Source organism: Panthera leo, chromosome D2 (genome assembly GCF_018350215.1).
Source record: "Panthera leo isolate Ple1 chromosome D2, P.leo_Ple1_pat1.1, whole genome shotgun sequence".
NCBI classification, from domain to species: domain Eukaryota; kingdom Metazoa; phylum Chordata; class Mammalia; order Carnivora; family Felidae; genus Panthera; species Panthera leo.
The window spans coordinates 70,174,507-70,191,005 of NC_056689.1; the positions used below are offsets into that span (position 1 = coordinate 70,174,507).

At 42.0% G+C, this 16,499-nt stretch overlaps 1 protein-coding gene across 11 annotated transcripts in view; it reads left to right on the top strand.

Moving 5' to 3' along the window:
* PLEKHS1 (pleckstrin homology domain containing S1) overlaps nucleotides 1-16,499 on the top strand; it is a 35,022-nt gene that overhangs the window by 14,285 nt on the left and 4,238 nt on the right. For 8 of the 11 annotated variants that reach the window (XM_042908934.1, XM_042908937.1, XM_042908935.1 and 5 more), the window contains 9 exons: nucleotides 7,693-7,781; nucleotides 7,893-7,999; nucleotides 8,616-8,750; nucleotides 10,119-10,194; nucleotides 11,053-11,172; nucleotides 12,955-13,080; nucleotides 14,115-14,221; nucleotides 14,714-14,920; nucleotides 15,619-15,720. In XM_042908934.1, the coding sequence (XP_042764868.1) occupies nucleotides 7,693-7,781; nucleotides 7,893-7,999; nucleotides 8,616-8,750; nucleotides 10,119-10,194; nucleotides 11,053-11,172; nucleotides 12,955-13,080; nucleotides 14,115-14,221; nucleotides 14,714-14,920; nucleotides 15,619-15,720 (1,069 nt within the window). The remainder of the gene's footprint in view (nucleotides 1-7,692; nucleotides 7,782-7,892; nucleotides 8,000-8,615; nucleotides 8,751-10,118; nucleotides 10,195-11,052; nucleotides 11,173-12,954; nucleotides 13,081-14,114; nucleotides 14,222-14,713; nucleotides 14,921-15,618; nucleotides 15,721-16,499) is intronic. The other 3 variants (XM_042908938.1, XM_042908936.1, XM_042908939.1) reach the window with 3 other exon arrangements.

Genomic DNA, 16,499 nt, shown 5'->3' on the forward strand with positions numbered 1-16,499 from the left:
ATCTGGAGAGGTTTTATGAGAAGGCATTTGGACCCTAAAAGTTGTATAGGGTTTAAAGAGAGATTGGTAAAGAGCACATCTCGGCACAGAGGGATGGCATGAACAAAGCAATGAGTGGATTAGAGGCAGGATGTATCAGAGGGCAATGTGGATATAAAGTTGGACAGTGGAGAGAGAGTAAAGGATGAGGCTGTGGAACTATGGCACTATATTGTACCAGACCTTGACCTCATTAGACCACCAATCCTTGAACAAGAGAATGGCATCATTAGATTTGCATTTTAGACTGGTCCTATTTTTTGAAATAGCCTTTTTCCTTTAATGTCTATTATTTATTTGTTTGTTTATTTATTTATTTATTTATTTATTTATTTATTTATTTTGAGAGAGAGAGAGAGAGGAGGGTGGGGAGGGGCAGAGGGAGAGGGAGAGAGATGATCCCAAGCAGGCTTCACACTGTCAGTACAGAGCCCAACTTGGGGCTCGACCTCACAAACCATGAGATCATGACTTAAGCCAAAATCAGGAGTCGGATGCTTAATTGACAGAGCCATTCAGACACCCCTGAAATAGCTGTTTACAGTAAAAATGACATACAATAAATTGCACATATTTAAAATGTACAATTTGTTAAGTTTTGATATGTGTATATGCCTTGGAAACCATTACGACAATCAAGATAATCTTCATCACTCCCAAAAGTTTTCTGTTACTGATTTTCAGTTTGATTCCATTATGTCCTGAACATATACTTTGTAAACCTTGGATCCTTTCAGATTTATTGAGACTGGTTTTATGGCCCAGAACATGATCTGTCTTGGAAAATGTTGCATGTGCCCTTGAGAAAGGTGTGCATTGTGCTGTTGTTGGGTGTTCTATAAATATCAATCAGGTCAAGTTTTTTATTGATAGTGTTGTTCAAGTCCACTAAATCTTTATGATTTTCTGCTTATTTTTTCTATCAGTTATGGAGAGAGGGGTACTGAAATCTCTGACTATAATTGTGGATTTCTCTATTTCTCTGTGCAGTTCTAGCAGTTTTTGCCTCAAGTATGTTGAAAGTCTTTTATTAGGCACATAATTGTGTAGGATTATTATGTCCTTTTGGTTAATTGACCCCTTTATCATTATAAAAAGACATTTATCCCTGGTAATACTATTTTGCTATGCAATCTGATCTTACTATAGCCAGTCCAGCTTTGTTTTGACTGCTGTTGGCATGGTATATCCTTTTCCTGACCTTTTACTTACAACCTATTTGTGTCTTTGTATTTGTTTTTTTAATGTTTATTTATTTATTTATTTTGAGAGAAGAGAGAGAAAGTGCACAAGCAGGGAGGGGCACAGAGAGAGAGATAGAGAGAATCCCAAGCAGTGTCTGTACTGTCAACACACAGCTCAGATGTGGGGCTCGAGTCCACTCCCATGAAGCATGAGATCTCGACCTGAGCCAAAATCAAGATTCAGACATTTAACCAACTGAGCCACCCAGGCACCCCATGTGTCTTTATATTTAAAATGTGTTTCTTGTGAGTACCATGCAGTTGGGTCTTGCTTTCTTACCCAATCTGACAGTCTCACCCTTTTAATTGAATTTTTTAGACCATTTACACTTAATGTGAATATTGATGTGATTGGGTTTGAGTCTATCATAGCATTGTTTTCTATTTGTCTCATTTTTTCTTTGTTCACCTTTTCCCTCTTTTTCATTGTTTTTTAAATTAATTGAGTATTTTTATGATACTATTTATCTCCTTTCTTGGCTTATTAATTGTAACTGTTTTGTTATTTTAGTGGTCCCACTAGGGCATATAGTATATATCTTTAATGTATCACAGTCTATCTTACTACAAATGATATTATACCAAATCACATATAATATAAGAATTTTATAAAAGTATACTTCCATTTTCCCCTCCTGGGCTTAATGCCTTTTACTTAATGAAATTGCATTTTACTTACACATTATGTTATAATCTTCACAGTATGTTGTTAGTATTTTGTTTGAACAGTCGGTTGAATTTTTAAATGTTTTAATTAATACAAAAACAAAATTCGTATATTTACCTTTGCAGTTATCATTCAGCATTGTTCATTCATTCATATAAATTCAGATTTGCATCTGGTATCATTTCTTTCCACCCAGAGGGCTTCCTTTAAGCTTTCTTATAGTATAGGCCTCCTGTTTATGGATCTCTTTAGCTTTTGTATTATCTGAAAAATGTCTTGAAATTGCCTTTATTTTTTTTTAATTTTTTAAACATTTTATTTTATTTTTTGAGAGACAAAGAGAGACAGCGTGAGCAGGGGAGGAGCAGAGAGAGAGGGAGACACAGAATCTGAAGCAGGCTTCAGGCTCTGAGCTGTCAGCACAGAGCCCAATGCAGGGCTCAAACCCACAAACGTGAGATCATGACCTGAGCTGAAGTAGGACACTCAATTGACTGAGCCACCCAGGTGCCCTGAAGTTGCTTTTATTTTTCAAAGATATTTTTGCTGCATATAGAATTCTAGAATGATAGTGTTTTTCTTTCAGTACTTTAAATATCTGCTCCACTGTTTTTTTGCTCACATTATTTCTGATGAGAAATCTAATGTCTTTCGCATGTTTTTTTTTTCCTTCTGCATACATATTTTCCTTCCTTCTGGCTGATTTTAAGGTTATTTTCTTTATCACTAGTTTTGAACAATTTGATCACAACATGCCTTAGTAGAGTTTTTTTCATGTACCTTGTGTTTAGGGTTCCTGACCTGCTTGGATCTCTGGGTTTATAGTTTTCTTTAAATTTACACACTTTTCAGCATTATTTCTTTAAATATGTTTTCTGTATCCCTACCCGCTTAGGGATTTCATTACTTGTATAGTAGGTCACTTGAAATTGTCCCACAGTGAGGCACCTGTGTGGCCTAGTGGGTTAAGCATTTGACTCTTGATTTCGGTTCAGGTCGTGATCTCACAGATGGTGGGATCGAGCCCCGCATCAGGTTGTGCATTGACAGCATGGAACCTGCTTGGGATTTTCTCTCTCTCTCTCTCTGTCTCTCTCTCTCCGCCTCTCTCTCTTCCTCTCTCCCTCTGCCCCCCCCCCCCCCCCCCGCTCACTCATAAGAATGCAGTCTCTCTCTCTCAAAATAAATAAAGTTAAAAAGATAAAGAAATTGTCCCACTGTGCATTGGTGCTCTTTTAACATTTTTTTTTATTCTTTTTTCTCTCTGCATCTGTGTTGATAGTTCTCTTACTTTGTCTTCATGTGCACTAATCTGCTGTTACTCCTATTCAGTGTGTTTGTTTGTTTGTTTCTGAGACATTGTGGTTTTCATCTTTTGAAGTTCACTTTAGATCTTTCTTATATCATCTGTATCTCTACCTAACTCCTGGAATATATTAAATACAGTAATAATAACTGTTTTTACAACTTTCTCTGCCAATTCGAACGTCTGTGTCAGTTCTAGGCCCATTTCGGTAATGTTCCTAATTATGGGTCATGGTTTCCTGCCTCTTTGCATATTTGGTAGTCTTCGACTGGTTGCCAGACATCGAAATTTTTACCTTGCTGGGTGCTGCCTATTTTTGTATATCTACAAATCTTGAGCTTTATTCTGGGATGCAGTTAAGTTTTTTGGAAACAATTTGATCCTTTTAAGACCTGCTTTTAGGGCACCTGGGTGGCTCAGTCGGTTAAGCATCTGACTCTTAATTTCAGCTCAGGTCATAATCTCACGGTTCATGAGTCCGAGCCCCATGTCCAGCTCTGCGCTGGCAGCTTAAAGCCTGCTTGGGATTCTCTGTCTCCCTCTCTCTCTCTCTGCCCCTCCCCTTCTCGTGCATGCACACTCTCTCTCCCTCCCTCTCTCTCTCAAAAATAAATAAATAAACTTTTTTTTTTTTAAAGGCTAGCTTTTATGATTTGTCAGGTGGATCTGGAACAGTCCTCAGCCCAAAGATAATTACTCCATACTCTTGAATTCTTAATAACCTTATGCATGTTTCTGTGATTCTTTCCGTGTGCAGCTCTTTCCTCTTTGGCACTCTGTCCCTGTGAACTCTAGTGCCTTAATTTCCCCCGAAGCCTTAGCTCTGTCTCCTCAACTCAGGAATTCACCCAATTCCACCTCAGTTCCCCTTTCCTGTGCTATAGCCTGGAAACTCTCTCAAGGGAGTGGTAGGGCCCACCTTGTTTGTTTCCCATCTCATAGGGATCAGTGACTTTATTGCCCATGCCAAGGGTCTTGAAAACCACTATTGTATATATTTTGTCTGGTAAACCCAGTCCCTGTTATTCCATCCTTGCCCAAAGTACTGAATCAGTCAGATTTGGTGTTTACTCTCAGGGATATGTCAAGGATGGATTTGAAAATGTCAAGACAGGAATTAGGGCGTCAAACTGGACACTACAATGTACAGTGAAAAACCTATGAAGGTCTTGAATGCATATGAATTTGAATACATCGAAACATATGAAGGTCTTGAAGGCAGCAGTGGTGGGAACAGAACGATCAGGATAGATCCCAGAGGTGTTTGGGAAGTGAAAGTGAGCATGACTTAATCAGTGAGTGGCCATAAGACTGATGGAAGGGTGATGGTTAAGGGGATTCAGAGGGTTCTAGGTGGGGAGGCTGGACAGGTGTTGGTAACACCACTTCATAAAAGGCACCTGGGGATAGAGTGATGTGAGAAAGAAGTTTATGGGAAATCCAGGGGAAGATGTTTAGGGGCAAAAATTGCATATACAGGGGTAAAAATACTGAAAATCTGTCCCATCAGTTTCCCACAGACTAGATTTTGCTGAAGACATCTCTGGCATGGTGTTTACCATATTTCTGTTTTCTGTATTTCCTACAAACTGGACCTAGAGGATGGGTGAGATTGTCCCACTGGTTTTTTGTTGTTGTTGTTGTTGTTGTTTGGCAAAGCTAATTAGTGGGTGGTCCTGTCCATTGGTTTTAAAATCAAACCCACTATATTGGCCTACGGCCTTCCAGGCCCAACTGAACTTGTCTCTAGCCTCATCTTAGACCACTCTTAGAGTCCTCACTGGCTCATTATATTCCAGCCACTCAGTGCTCCTGTTCTCTTCCTGGAACACCTGTCCCCTTTCCTGTCCCTGGGCCTTTGACTATGCTACTTCCTCTGCCTACGCGGCTCTTTGCACGCTTGGTTCCTTCTCATCCTCATAAAGGTTTCCCCTGACTCCTCTTCCTCAAGGGGCCTCCCTGCCTGGCTATTCCGTCTCATCACCCTGGTCATGCTCTCCAATGCACGTATCACAACCGGCACTTACCTTGCTTGTTTTCGTTTCTTGTTTATCACCCACCTTCCACACGTGATAGGAAGCTCCATGAAGGCAGGGAATACAAGCAGAAGCCAGGTGGCATGAAAAGACCTCATCATTAAGTGTCTCTAGTAGCTCACTTTTAAGCCCAGAATCCTACTATAGACAAAAACCCCAGTACCCTTATTGACAATCAATGTCATCATGGCCAGAGTTTTTCTGTCACCATACCCTCTGAGTTTGCTTGAATGGGGCAGTGAGGCAGACGCATAATATTTCTGGACTTCACATACCTTAACCAGTAAATTGGCTGAATACTGATGGCTTCAGTACCGATGGCTTCGTAAACTCAGATTAAGGTAGCCAAATTGTTTACTGGGTTATTTTCCTCAGCTTCAGTTCTGGAGAATACAGCACCATTGCCATGGTCAACAAACACCATCAGAGTTTTTGTGTCCTGGTAGTCGATGTGAATACTGGGGACAGACACCCTGGGAGTGACAAACTGGGCTACGTACCCATAGATACTTACTTTACTTTAAGGTTCTGCTAATTGTATTCGATGTTATTAGGGACTCCTAGGCCCAAATTTTTATAAAATACTGTATCTGTTGAACCTTTTAAATTTAATACAACCAAAGAGCACCTGTATTAGAGGCAGATGAGAGACTGGTTTATTCTGCAAACAATAAAGGCTAAAGTTTCCTCTGTTGTTGATAACAGCCCTACTGTGTGCCAGGCCCAGTACTGAGAGGTTTCCATGCATTAACTCCTTCAGTCCTCCCCACATATCTGTGTGGTCAGTACTATTGTCTCCATTTTACAGATAAGGAAGCAGGGAAAGTTAGGGATTCTAGGTGCTCTATCAATATTTGTTTAGTAAATAAATATGTGATTTTTGTCCATGGCCATACAATGTTAAAAAGGAGCCAGCCAAAACTTGTTTTTGCAATATTGCTTCATTCTGTTTTTCGTTTCCTTTTCCGTGTGTGTACGTGTGCATGTAAAGGGATGGAGGGTGGGGTGGGGAGCAGCCAGAGTTGCTACAGAGGAGGGGAAGGAAGCAAAGTGAGGACAGCTGCCTAGGAATTACTACATTCATGTAGTAATTTTGGCACAATTGGAACAGCATCTGACTCTTAATCCTGGGGTCATGAGTTTGAGTCCTACGTTGGGTGTAGAGATTACTTAAATAAATAAGCCTTTTCTTTTAAGTTTACTTATTTTGAGAGAGACAGAGACAGTGCAAATCACGGAGGGGCAGAGAGAGAGAGTCCCAAGCAGGCTCCACACTGTCAGTGTAGAGCCTGACGCAGGGCTTGAACCCGCGAAGCTGTGAGATCATGGGCTCAAACCCACGAAGCTGTGAGATCATGACCTGAACTGAAACCAAGAGTCAGACGCTTAACCGACTGAGCCACCCAGGCACCCCGTTAAATAAATAAACTTTTAAAAGAAAATGTTAAAAAAAAAAAAAAAGAAATACTAAATTCTAGCATAATGTCCCCATCAGTTGTGCTACCTAATCCTGATTCTGTTTTCACTTAATTAAAAAGCTCTAACTCTTTAGTAAAGACGGTTTTTTATAAAACCATGGGCAAACTAGAACTACAGCCTGGAGGTGAAAGCAAAAAAACTTTAATAACATGACATTTTTCTAAATAATGAAAGTAGTACATATTTCTTGAAGACATTTTTGAAAATACAGGGGACAAAAACCCTCTAAATTTCAATCCTTACGGAGAAGCAGTTAACATTTTGGAAACCTTTTGATGTAACCACCCTGCCACCTCATTTTCAAGAGCAGGTGTTTTTGGGGCGCCTGGGTGGCTCAGTCGGTTAAGCATCCAACTTCAGCTCAGGTCACGATCTCGCGGTCCGTGAGTTCGAGACCCGCGTCGGGCTCTGGGCTGATGGCTCAGAGCCTGGAGCCTGCTTCGGATTCTGTGTCTCCCTCTCTCTCTGCCCCTCCCCCGTTCATGCTCTGTTTCTCTCTGTCTCAAAAATAAATAAACGTTAAAAAAAAAATTAAAAAAAAAAAAAGAGCAGGTGTTTTTGCTTCTGTTTACTAAGCCAAGGAGCAAGGCAGAATTATTCTGCTCCTGTGGCTGGTGCTCTGACAAGAATAGAGAAAAACCTTTGCTCACATCTGGAGAGCCAGTGGTGCGCCCCAGAAATGAGAACCCGACGTTAAGGAGCTTCTAAACGTCATCTGAAGGGAAGTCCTGGCTCTGGTCGAACAAGGATAATGCCCTCGGTCCTTTGGGCTCTTTGTTTTCCTGCTCTAGGATCGAAGTTCTTTTCCATAACTGAATAATTGGAAGACCTTTCCAGAGGGAAATAGCTTTTTCCAGCTGAACCAGTTCCTTCCCCAAATCTACAGGGAACAAACTGAGTCTGTTCACTTTCTTTTATTAGGCAAACAATTTACATTTTATTATGAAAATGAAGTCTGCAAACAAGATTACTTTATTAAATCACCACCTCCTCAGCTTTTCTTCTCTGCTGTAAGTATGCACCATGATCTAACGGGCCTCCCACTAGCTTCCTGAACATTTTTCAAATCCCTTCTCTTCCTTGGAGATCCAACTAAGATGCAAAATGTTTTCATTTTTCAGTCTTCTTGGAAAAAGCGGTTTTTCATTCTGTCAAAGAGTGGGGGAAGGAGACTTCACGTCTCCTATTACAAAGACGAACATCGCCGAGGTTCCATTGAAATTGACCGGTGCGCATCCAGTCCGGAAAACGTGTATAACAACGAATACTAACACAGGGCATGCAAATTGAAATTTAAATCATTGACTGAAAGCACCAAAGCCTTCATGCTTACAATACTGGTTGCTGAAAAGAAGCTGAAATGAAGAACATCCTGAGTAAAACACAGCCACATACTTATTTCAAGTTGTATATACCAGTTCATAAATTATTCATTAATAAGCATTTAGTTACAAAAGACTTTGATTTGCTTAATTTACGGATGAGGGAGAGCAGATCAAATCACCATTTCATAAACCCAAGATGGATTTTTAAAAAAGTATTGAGATTTGCTTTTTTTTTTTGGCCTTCTCTTTAAGAAATTCGGTACAAAATGAAAATTAGGAAACATGATCGTTTGTAGGACAAAGAATTCAACAGAAATAAGAATTTTTGAATTAAATGTGAGGCTGAACTAAGTATTTGCAATCAGTAATGAGCCAGATCTAAACTTATTTTGAAACATTATTGGACAATTTCCAAGCCATTGATCAAGCAGACCTAAATTTTATTCAGTTAGCATCTTAATATAAAACAGTAGTCATTGTGTTTGAATCTGTGTAATACTTTGTGTCTATATCTAACAGAAACTCCAGTGTAGAAGTTGGCATAAGTAGCCATGAAAAAATGCAATCTGTATGTAAGATGTTCAAATGCCACCCTGATGAGGTGATGTCCATCAGAACCACTAACAGGGAATATTTCCTCATTGGCCATGACAGGTAAGTAGTAAGATAACACAGTGTTTCCTGTGTGCGCAGTAAAAAGCAGACAAGCAGACAAACTATCTCAAACCAATAACCAATAAACAGACTTTGAACAGAAATCCATGGCCACCCCCTGCAACACCATCATTAGTTCATTACTGGGTAGTGTTCATTATTTGTTAAAACATCTCAGAAAGTAACAGTATTCATTCCCTAGGGCTTCTATAACAAAGTACCACAAACTGAATGTCTTAGAACAACAGATACGTATTGTCTCACGTATGTTCTGGAGGCCCGGCATCTGAAATCAGGGTGTCACAGGGCCACGTTCCTTCTGAAGGCTCTAGGGAAGGTCTGTTCTAGGCCTTTCTCCTGGCTTCTGGTAGTTCCTTGGCTTCTGTCAGCAGAACTACAATGTTCACACAGCATTCTCCCTGTGAGCGTGTCTCTGCATCCAAACTTTTTTTAAGGACGCTTGTCATAATGAATTAGGAGGCCAGTATAACCTCATCTTCACCAATGACATCTACAATAACCCAACCCAATTTCCAGATAAGGTCACATTCTGAGGTACTGGGGATTGACACTTCAACAGATGAATTTTGAGGGGACGCCAGTCAACCCACACCCCCATCCTCATCACCCCAGTTGCTTTTCACATAAAAGAACCCAATACACAAACATCTGTACAAGCTACATATGTTAGGGAGGGGCCATGTTCATCCCTGAAGAAGTCTTCGGTTTTTAAGGGGGGCTCCCGTTAGCAAAGGTGCCTAACGGATCCTTTGTAGATGATTGGCTGCTTGACAGAGAGGCCAAGGCCAGGGGAGGAAGCTGGGCAGAGGAGGCACAGAACGCTCACGCCGAAGTATGAAGGGCCTTGATCTGCTGCAGATTAAGCTCAAGGCGAACAGCCTTCTTTTTCACATTGTCATGAAAGTCAATAGAAAAGTTGTGATTTATATAAATTCATTCAAACACAGGCTTCATAAACACACGCATCCCCCAAAGGGAGGCACACCTGGGTAGCTATTCAAAAAATGGTGCTGACGGGTTAAGGGGCTCGCTTATGAACACAAAAGAAATCAGTGTCAAAGCCAAAAGGTCCCAACCCTATGATCACTACTGTTATTTTCGACTGTTCTTCCCATTTCTCTGAGCTTTCCTCGCAGAGGCGGCAGGAAGATTAATTCTAGTGTGCAAGTGTGGAGGTGGTGAGGAGCCAGTGGGTCATTGAAGCTACTTCGGGAAAAATCTTTATTTCCCTGGTACCTGCTCCCACTGCCTGTTCCAACCTTAATAAAAGAATCTTTTTCTGGTTCAAAAGGAGCACAGGTGCTATTGTTGCCACACGCCAACTGAAAAGTTTATTCCTATCAACAGGGAGAAGATTAAAGACTGGGTCTCCTTCATGTTATCATTTTGCTGGGACGTCAAAGCAGCACGCCAGAACACAGAGGTGACTCTACATTGCCGATAAAATAACAGGGCACCCGAACACAGCCTCTGTCACAAGGAAACAATGGTAGCTTTTGCTTTTCCTCCTGAGCAACTGGCACTAATACAAGGAAAAAATAAGTGAGAAAATGTACATCCTTGTTATTTTTGTGATGAACAATAGGGAAAAATACTTCCGTGTTTTGCAAGAGACCTAAAATGCAGACCCTTCAAATTTTCATTATGGGGTCGGAGGAGTGAAATGCACTTTTTTAAGCGTAGCTAAGACTACAGCAGTTCCCATCATTGTTATTCAAGGTGCATAACAGCTACCTTTTTCAGTGAGTAAGTCTAGGCTGGTGTCTGTACAAAGGCTCTTCATATCTCTTGCGTTTTCAGTGGAATCTCTCTTTAATGTAAGGGCTAGTAGCTTTAGGTTTTTAATTTACTTCCCGAGAACCTTCGCTGATTTACACAAGTCCTTTATGAGGGTAGACCTTTATAAATGAAACTCAGTGTATAGGTATCATTTTGACATGTTTTCTCCAAGTTGTTCTGTGCCCACAGCAAGGGCAGAGGCCGTGGAGGAAGGAAAGCGAGGTGTGTCTATGGTAGACCCAAATGACCAGAAAATAGTGGCACAGGGTCAAAAAGACAGGTGGAGGGAAATTCAGGACATCGGAAGCCCAGGCTGAGAGTCCTCAAGGGCTTGGAAACAGGAGAGAGCTATGATCACCTTGTATCTTGGTGAGAGAAGGCTGGCTGGGGGGATAAATGTTAGCGGAAAAGAGTGAAGGCGGGAAGCCCAGCGACGAGGCTGTTGCTTCGGTCCAGGTAAGACATGGATTGTGCCCTGATTGCAATATTCCTCTTCCATAAGCAGGAGAAATTCTCCCTGGGTGGTAAAAGGCCTTCTTCAGACCCCAGTCCTCTCCTTGGTCCTTCCAGCGCGTCAGAGGCTGTCAACCCCACCCCACCAAGAAATAGTCTTCCAGACATGGTAATCGGATTTCCATCTCTCTCTCTCTCTCTCTCTCTCTCTCTCTCTCTCTCGACGCCTTGCCTGGGAGTCTGCTGATGCTTCCAAAGTATTACCCATGTATTTGACACCTTCCTCTAAGCCTAACCCACCGTCATGATCTTAGCCTTAGTATTTATCCTATATTTAGTCTGTTTCTTATACCACAAATGAGCCTTCCTGCTTGCCCTGCCTACCTGGAAATGTATTCATTCATTTTGGGTGCGCCTCACCATGCATCTGGGTATGTTGGCCGGAGAACCCTCCAGCTAAACAGAAGCCTGGCTGGCAACCTTTTCCTTCCTTTCACACAAAGGGTGCAGATTACCTCTGTAAAAAAGATTCCCAACACACCACTCGGTCTCCTGCCATACCGTCTATATTTCTGGGGTAAAACCAAGGTTCTTATTCATCTTTTTCATTTACCCAGATCGATCTTGCTTCCTCTTAAGTGTGTGTGTGTGTGCGCACGTGCGCGTGTGTGTGTGTGACTTCATTTCTAATGAAACCCATTTGAAGAAAAAAATACATCTGGCTCTTGAAAGTGATTTGTGATTGTGCTCTCAGCTCTCTTGGATTCAGTCTTCCCAACTTTGGATTAACGGACCTAGTGGTTGGGTAGTTTTTTTTTATCTCCTGCCGTGGATACCATTTCGTCCGTTAGAGATGTAACCATTGACTTTTCCTTCTCCCTGGGTGCCAAGCACATCTTAATATGGCATAACCTGCTGTTTTATCTAGTTGGGAGCTCTCCAACTATGTTAAAAGCTTTCCTACCCCCTGCTTTTCGAAAGATAACGTTACTGGTCGTCTTGCCTTTTCACACTTTGCATTCGAATTCGGAGATTTTTCAGTCAGCTCCAGTTAAGAGTACCATCTACCTTGTTGGGTTTTGTGGTGGTGATGGTGGTTGTCATTGTCGTTGTTGTGGGAACCGTTCTTCACCCCCAGCTCACCACGGTCTGGCTTCATGATCTTGGCACTAGAAAAATAGACACCATTGAAAACATTTTGTTTTTAAAATCACTTCCCTTCAAGGACTTCCTAGAAAACATTCAAGTTCTTTTCAAAACCCTTGCTCACAGGCATTGTTCTTGGAAGAATTAAGTTGTACTTGTAACAATTTTCCTGCCATGCAAAGCAGCTGCTTTAGTAGAGGATCTTGTATCCACTGGGGAGGGAAGGTGGTAGTTGCTTAAACCTACATTACCTTGTAGACTGTAATTCATATGATCACATGACCAACATTAGCAAATTGCATTGCTATGGAAACAATAGAAGTGTGTAAGCAGAACACAAAAGAGGAATATTGAGCAGGAAGAGGAAAGGTGTGGTGCCCTGACCGTGGGCTGATTATCTTCCCAGGTGGCCCCGGGTGAAAACTAGTATATGGGAGTGGGGGGACTCAGTGGCAGACCTTAGCGCCTTGGAATATACCCTCCCCCACCACCCGCCCCTGAGAGAACTGCTTGTTCTAAGTTACAGGTCCCAATGGTAGAGAACAGCCTGAAATACGGGCTTGAATTTTTACCTCATCAAGGTGACCCAGACTCAAGAGGCGAGTTCAAGTTGTGTGGACTTCTGCATGTAACCTTGGGAAATTTTCCGATCTTCTCAACTTAATTAATCTAATATGGCTTCCCAGAAAGCATGTGGTTTAATTCTGTCTCTTGCAAAAAAAAAAAAAAAAAAAAAAGAGAGAGAGAGAGAGAGAGAGAGAGAGAGGGAGAGAATAGAATTAATTGTCTTCCTCTCTTTATTCAGCATTTCATGGAAAACAATTCTCCAGGACTCGGACAAGCTCATCTGCCACATGATTTCTTGTCAGAGACTACTGAAGATACAGAAGAAGAGAGTCATTATATTAGTCCTCAAAGTATTCTTTCACAGGTAACCCCTTCCATCCACTAATCCTTCCTTCCTTGTACGGATATTTGCCGGGTCCCTGCTGCGTGCTGTTCCTGAGGCAGGAGGCTGGGCTCGGTGGTGAATCAGGCACAGGTGATGTGCTCGCGGTGCTGACCCTTGAAAAGAAGGAGGCCGTGATACAAGACAGAAAGGGCTCTGTGCCGAAGAGAGACGCCGATAAATGCCTGGAGTGCATGAGGGAAGGGAAGCGGGGAGGGGATTTCCAGACAGAAAGAAAAGGCCATTAAAAAATACTCCCCCCGCCAAAAGTAAGTACAAAACTATGCAGTGACAGTTCAGAGAAGGATGAGACTGGCGTTGGCTGAGGGGGTCAGAGGGGGCTGCGGGACCTCATAAGGCCCGAACACAGCTTCATCAGGCCAGAGAGGAAAGGGGGGGCTCCAGGTGACACAAGTGGCCTGAAAGCTGGCTCTGGAAGAGCACCGTTTGTAGGTGAGCAGCGGGAAGACCGGCTTGGCTGGAAGGAATGTTTCCAAATATGGGTTAATGATTCAACTGCCAGGCAGGCGATTAAAAGCCCTGAGGGTTTTTGAGCAACCAGTCCCCCAAATGCCTTAGTAGTGAGGGGCTAGCCGAGAGCCTCCCAAGGGCAAGGTCTTTTCTAGGACTTCCGCAGCCCCTTGACGCAAGTTGGCTAGCCTGTGAGCACGGTGGCCTGAGGCCAGCTTTGACCCAGCCTGGTGACACGTCTCTACAGCAGCACCAGTCGGGAGAAAGAGTGCATATCATTAAGTTGCCTAGTGACGAAACAGAAAAATAAATAGCAATTTAGTCCAATAAAACACCGTATCGGAAACACGGGGAATCCAGGAGGAGAAAACAGACTTTGAGTCAGTCAGAAGCTTTCCCAGTTCAGCCTCCCAGCATGAGCACCACTGCTCATCCGGCGGTGGATGTACTGACCCTTTGAGGGCCCAGAGCCATCACGTAAGGGATAAAAAGCTACCCGGTTATTGGTAGCCTTGCATCCTTACACTTATCCCTCTTGTCTGTAGTTGGATAGTCTTATTGCTTCCAATGATTCTGGTCAACCTGCTGAACCTGGTAGTCCAGAACAGTTCTCGGAGACAAATGAACATCATTACATGCCAATGAAATCCTGGTACGTAAAACTGTCATGTTCTTAAAATTGATTCCGGCTAATGTACTCTTATAGAACAACCACTGTTGATACAGTTATTCAAAAACATCACCATAGACCAAATTCAACACATTATTCCGCAATCTCAAAAAAAGAAGTGAGAATGCTTTTCTCAACCCACCGAAATGCTTTCACTACCCATGTAGTGACCCCCTCGGGTCATTTTCTGTCTCCTGGGGAACTTATTTTCTATTCTGAATTGATGTCTCATCCTCACTTCTGTCCTTCAAGCCCTTCCAATGGAAAGGGTTATTTTGACTCCATATCCATTTTCAGAAGGGAAGTTTGTTGGATTTGATTCTAACTGTGGCTGTGATTATGAGGGCTGGGCATACTTGAAGACCTTGTTAGTTTTCACATGGCTCCTAGCTACTGAAATCCGATTCACCCACCAAAGAAAGTTGTAAATAAACATGGTGACAAAGGGTATTGTATTAACTTCTGATTTTCTAGTTTTTTCAGAGAGACATCCCACAAGTCTGCTGATAGCAAAGAGGGATCCCAGGCCCTTCCAGAGATCCAGAACGGGGGGCTTCACTTGCAAGAACAAGGCTCACAAAGTGACTCTTGTCTTCCACCTGCCAATATGGAAGCACAGACCATGAATGACAAAAAGGGGTTGGCCTCACTTACTGTTGTGCGATTATCTATACTAATCAAGTAAAGTTTTATTTTCTAAAACTATGCGCCCTTAGAGCAACACAGCCTTCCTTTTTAACTCAGAATTCAAGTTTAAATGGTTCCTAAAAATCTTCAAGTTGGCCAACAGTCCGACTAGCTTCCTCTTCTTACCGAGTGGTGGCCAAGGACAATGAGTAACAGAGCTGGAAGCAAAGCAGTCCCCTGGGCTGTGGGTAGCATTTCCAAATATTTCTAAAAATTATCCCTTGGCTAGTCTTTCGGGCCCTGGAACTCTGGATCACGCTGACCTGGGTAGCATGTCACCCAACGTCTATGGTTAAAATTATGGGCGAGTTGCATGAGGTTTGGTTATAGAATAAGAGGGGAAGATTTAGGTTTTAAGTGATGTCAAGGGCATTTGATGAAATTGTTCTCAGTTTTAAGTCTTTCCAGTATATTCTTCTATGGAATCATTTCCAGTGGAGAAATAAGCAGACTGGTGTGATATATAATCAGTTTAGTCCATTTTTTGTTCTTTTCCCATTGTCTGCCATCCATTAGCACATCCCAAGAGGGGTGCGGGAGGGCATTAATGAGTAACTTAAATTCATATTCTCCCAATGTCTTGGACAATTTTTAACTGGGAAATACCATCCTAGAGGTAGGAAGTAAAGTCTAGTCGGAATGTCCAGCTCAGAGCTGCCTGAGGTGACTTTTATAAACATCTTATCTCGTAGTAACATCCCTGATGAAAGCCAGGTGGAGAAACTGAATGTGTTCCTTTCTCCTTCTGACGTCATAAATTATCTTAGTCTCACGGAAGCTGCAGGACGGATATGGTAGGTTGGAGATTTGAGGGCTCTTGATTATAAATGGGGTTGGGAGATAGGCAGACAACGATTATATCCTGAAACTGTATGTGGCAAAACCGATCAGACAGCTTGGACTGTTGAGTTGTTCTCACAAAAGATCTTTGGTTGAGGCAGAAATGAAGGTATTGCTGTGTAAGAGGATCAGCTGGGAAGTGGGTTGGTAGTGGAGTACCCAAAAGTCCAGTACCCATTTCTGATTTTTGGAAGGTAAAGAAGAGCCGGAAGGAATAGGTATGGTCCAAGGAAATCATTCCCAATCAATGAGCAATGACCGTTTGATAAACGAAAAGTTAGTGAAGTCAACAAGAATCTAAGGTCTAAAACAAATGGTCACACCAAGGTCTGAGGCTTTGAGACACCTGTTGGTCTGGGACAGACACAAAAGAGAGAATCTTCTTAAAATCAGCACCGTTTAATTTGATTCTAAATTCTTTTAAAAACTTCATAGTTTATTCTGAAGGAAGATTACATTTTCACAAGGGGAGAAAGTCCTTTAACGTAAAAGGCTTATTCATTCTATAAGAGGGCAGTAAACAACTCTTCCACTTTTCCAAATTTCCCACCATCTAAGAGGCTCACTAGAGAGTCACTAGATAGTCATTGTGTAATCATCATGTGCTCACTTGCAATAAGCACTTATTAAACGCCTTCTGTTTCCTTGGAGTTATATGGGTCTAAAATTTTTTTTTTGAAGGTAGCACTCTACTTCTGGGGTCTCATAGCCTGGTGAAAAAAAAAAAAAAAAC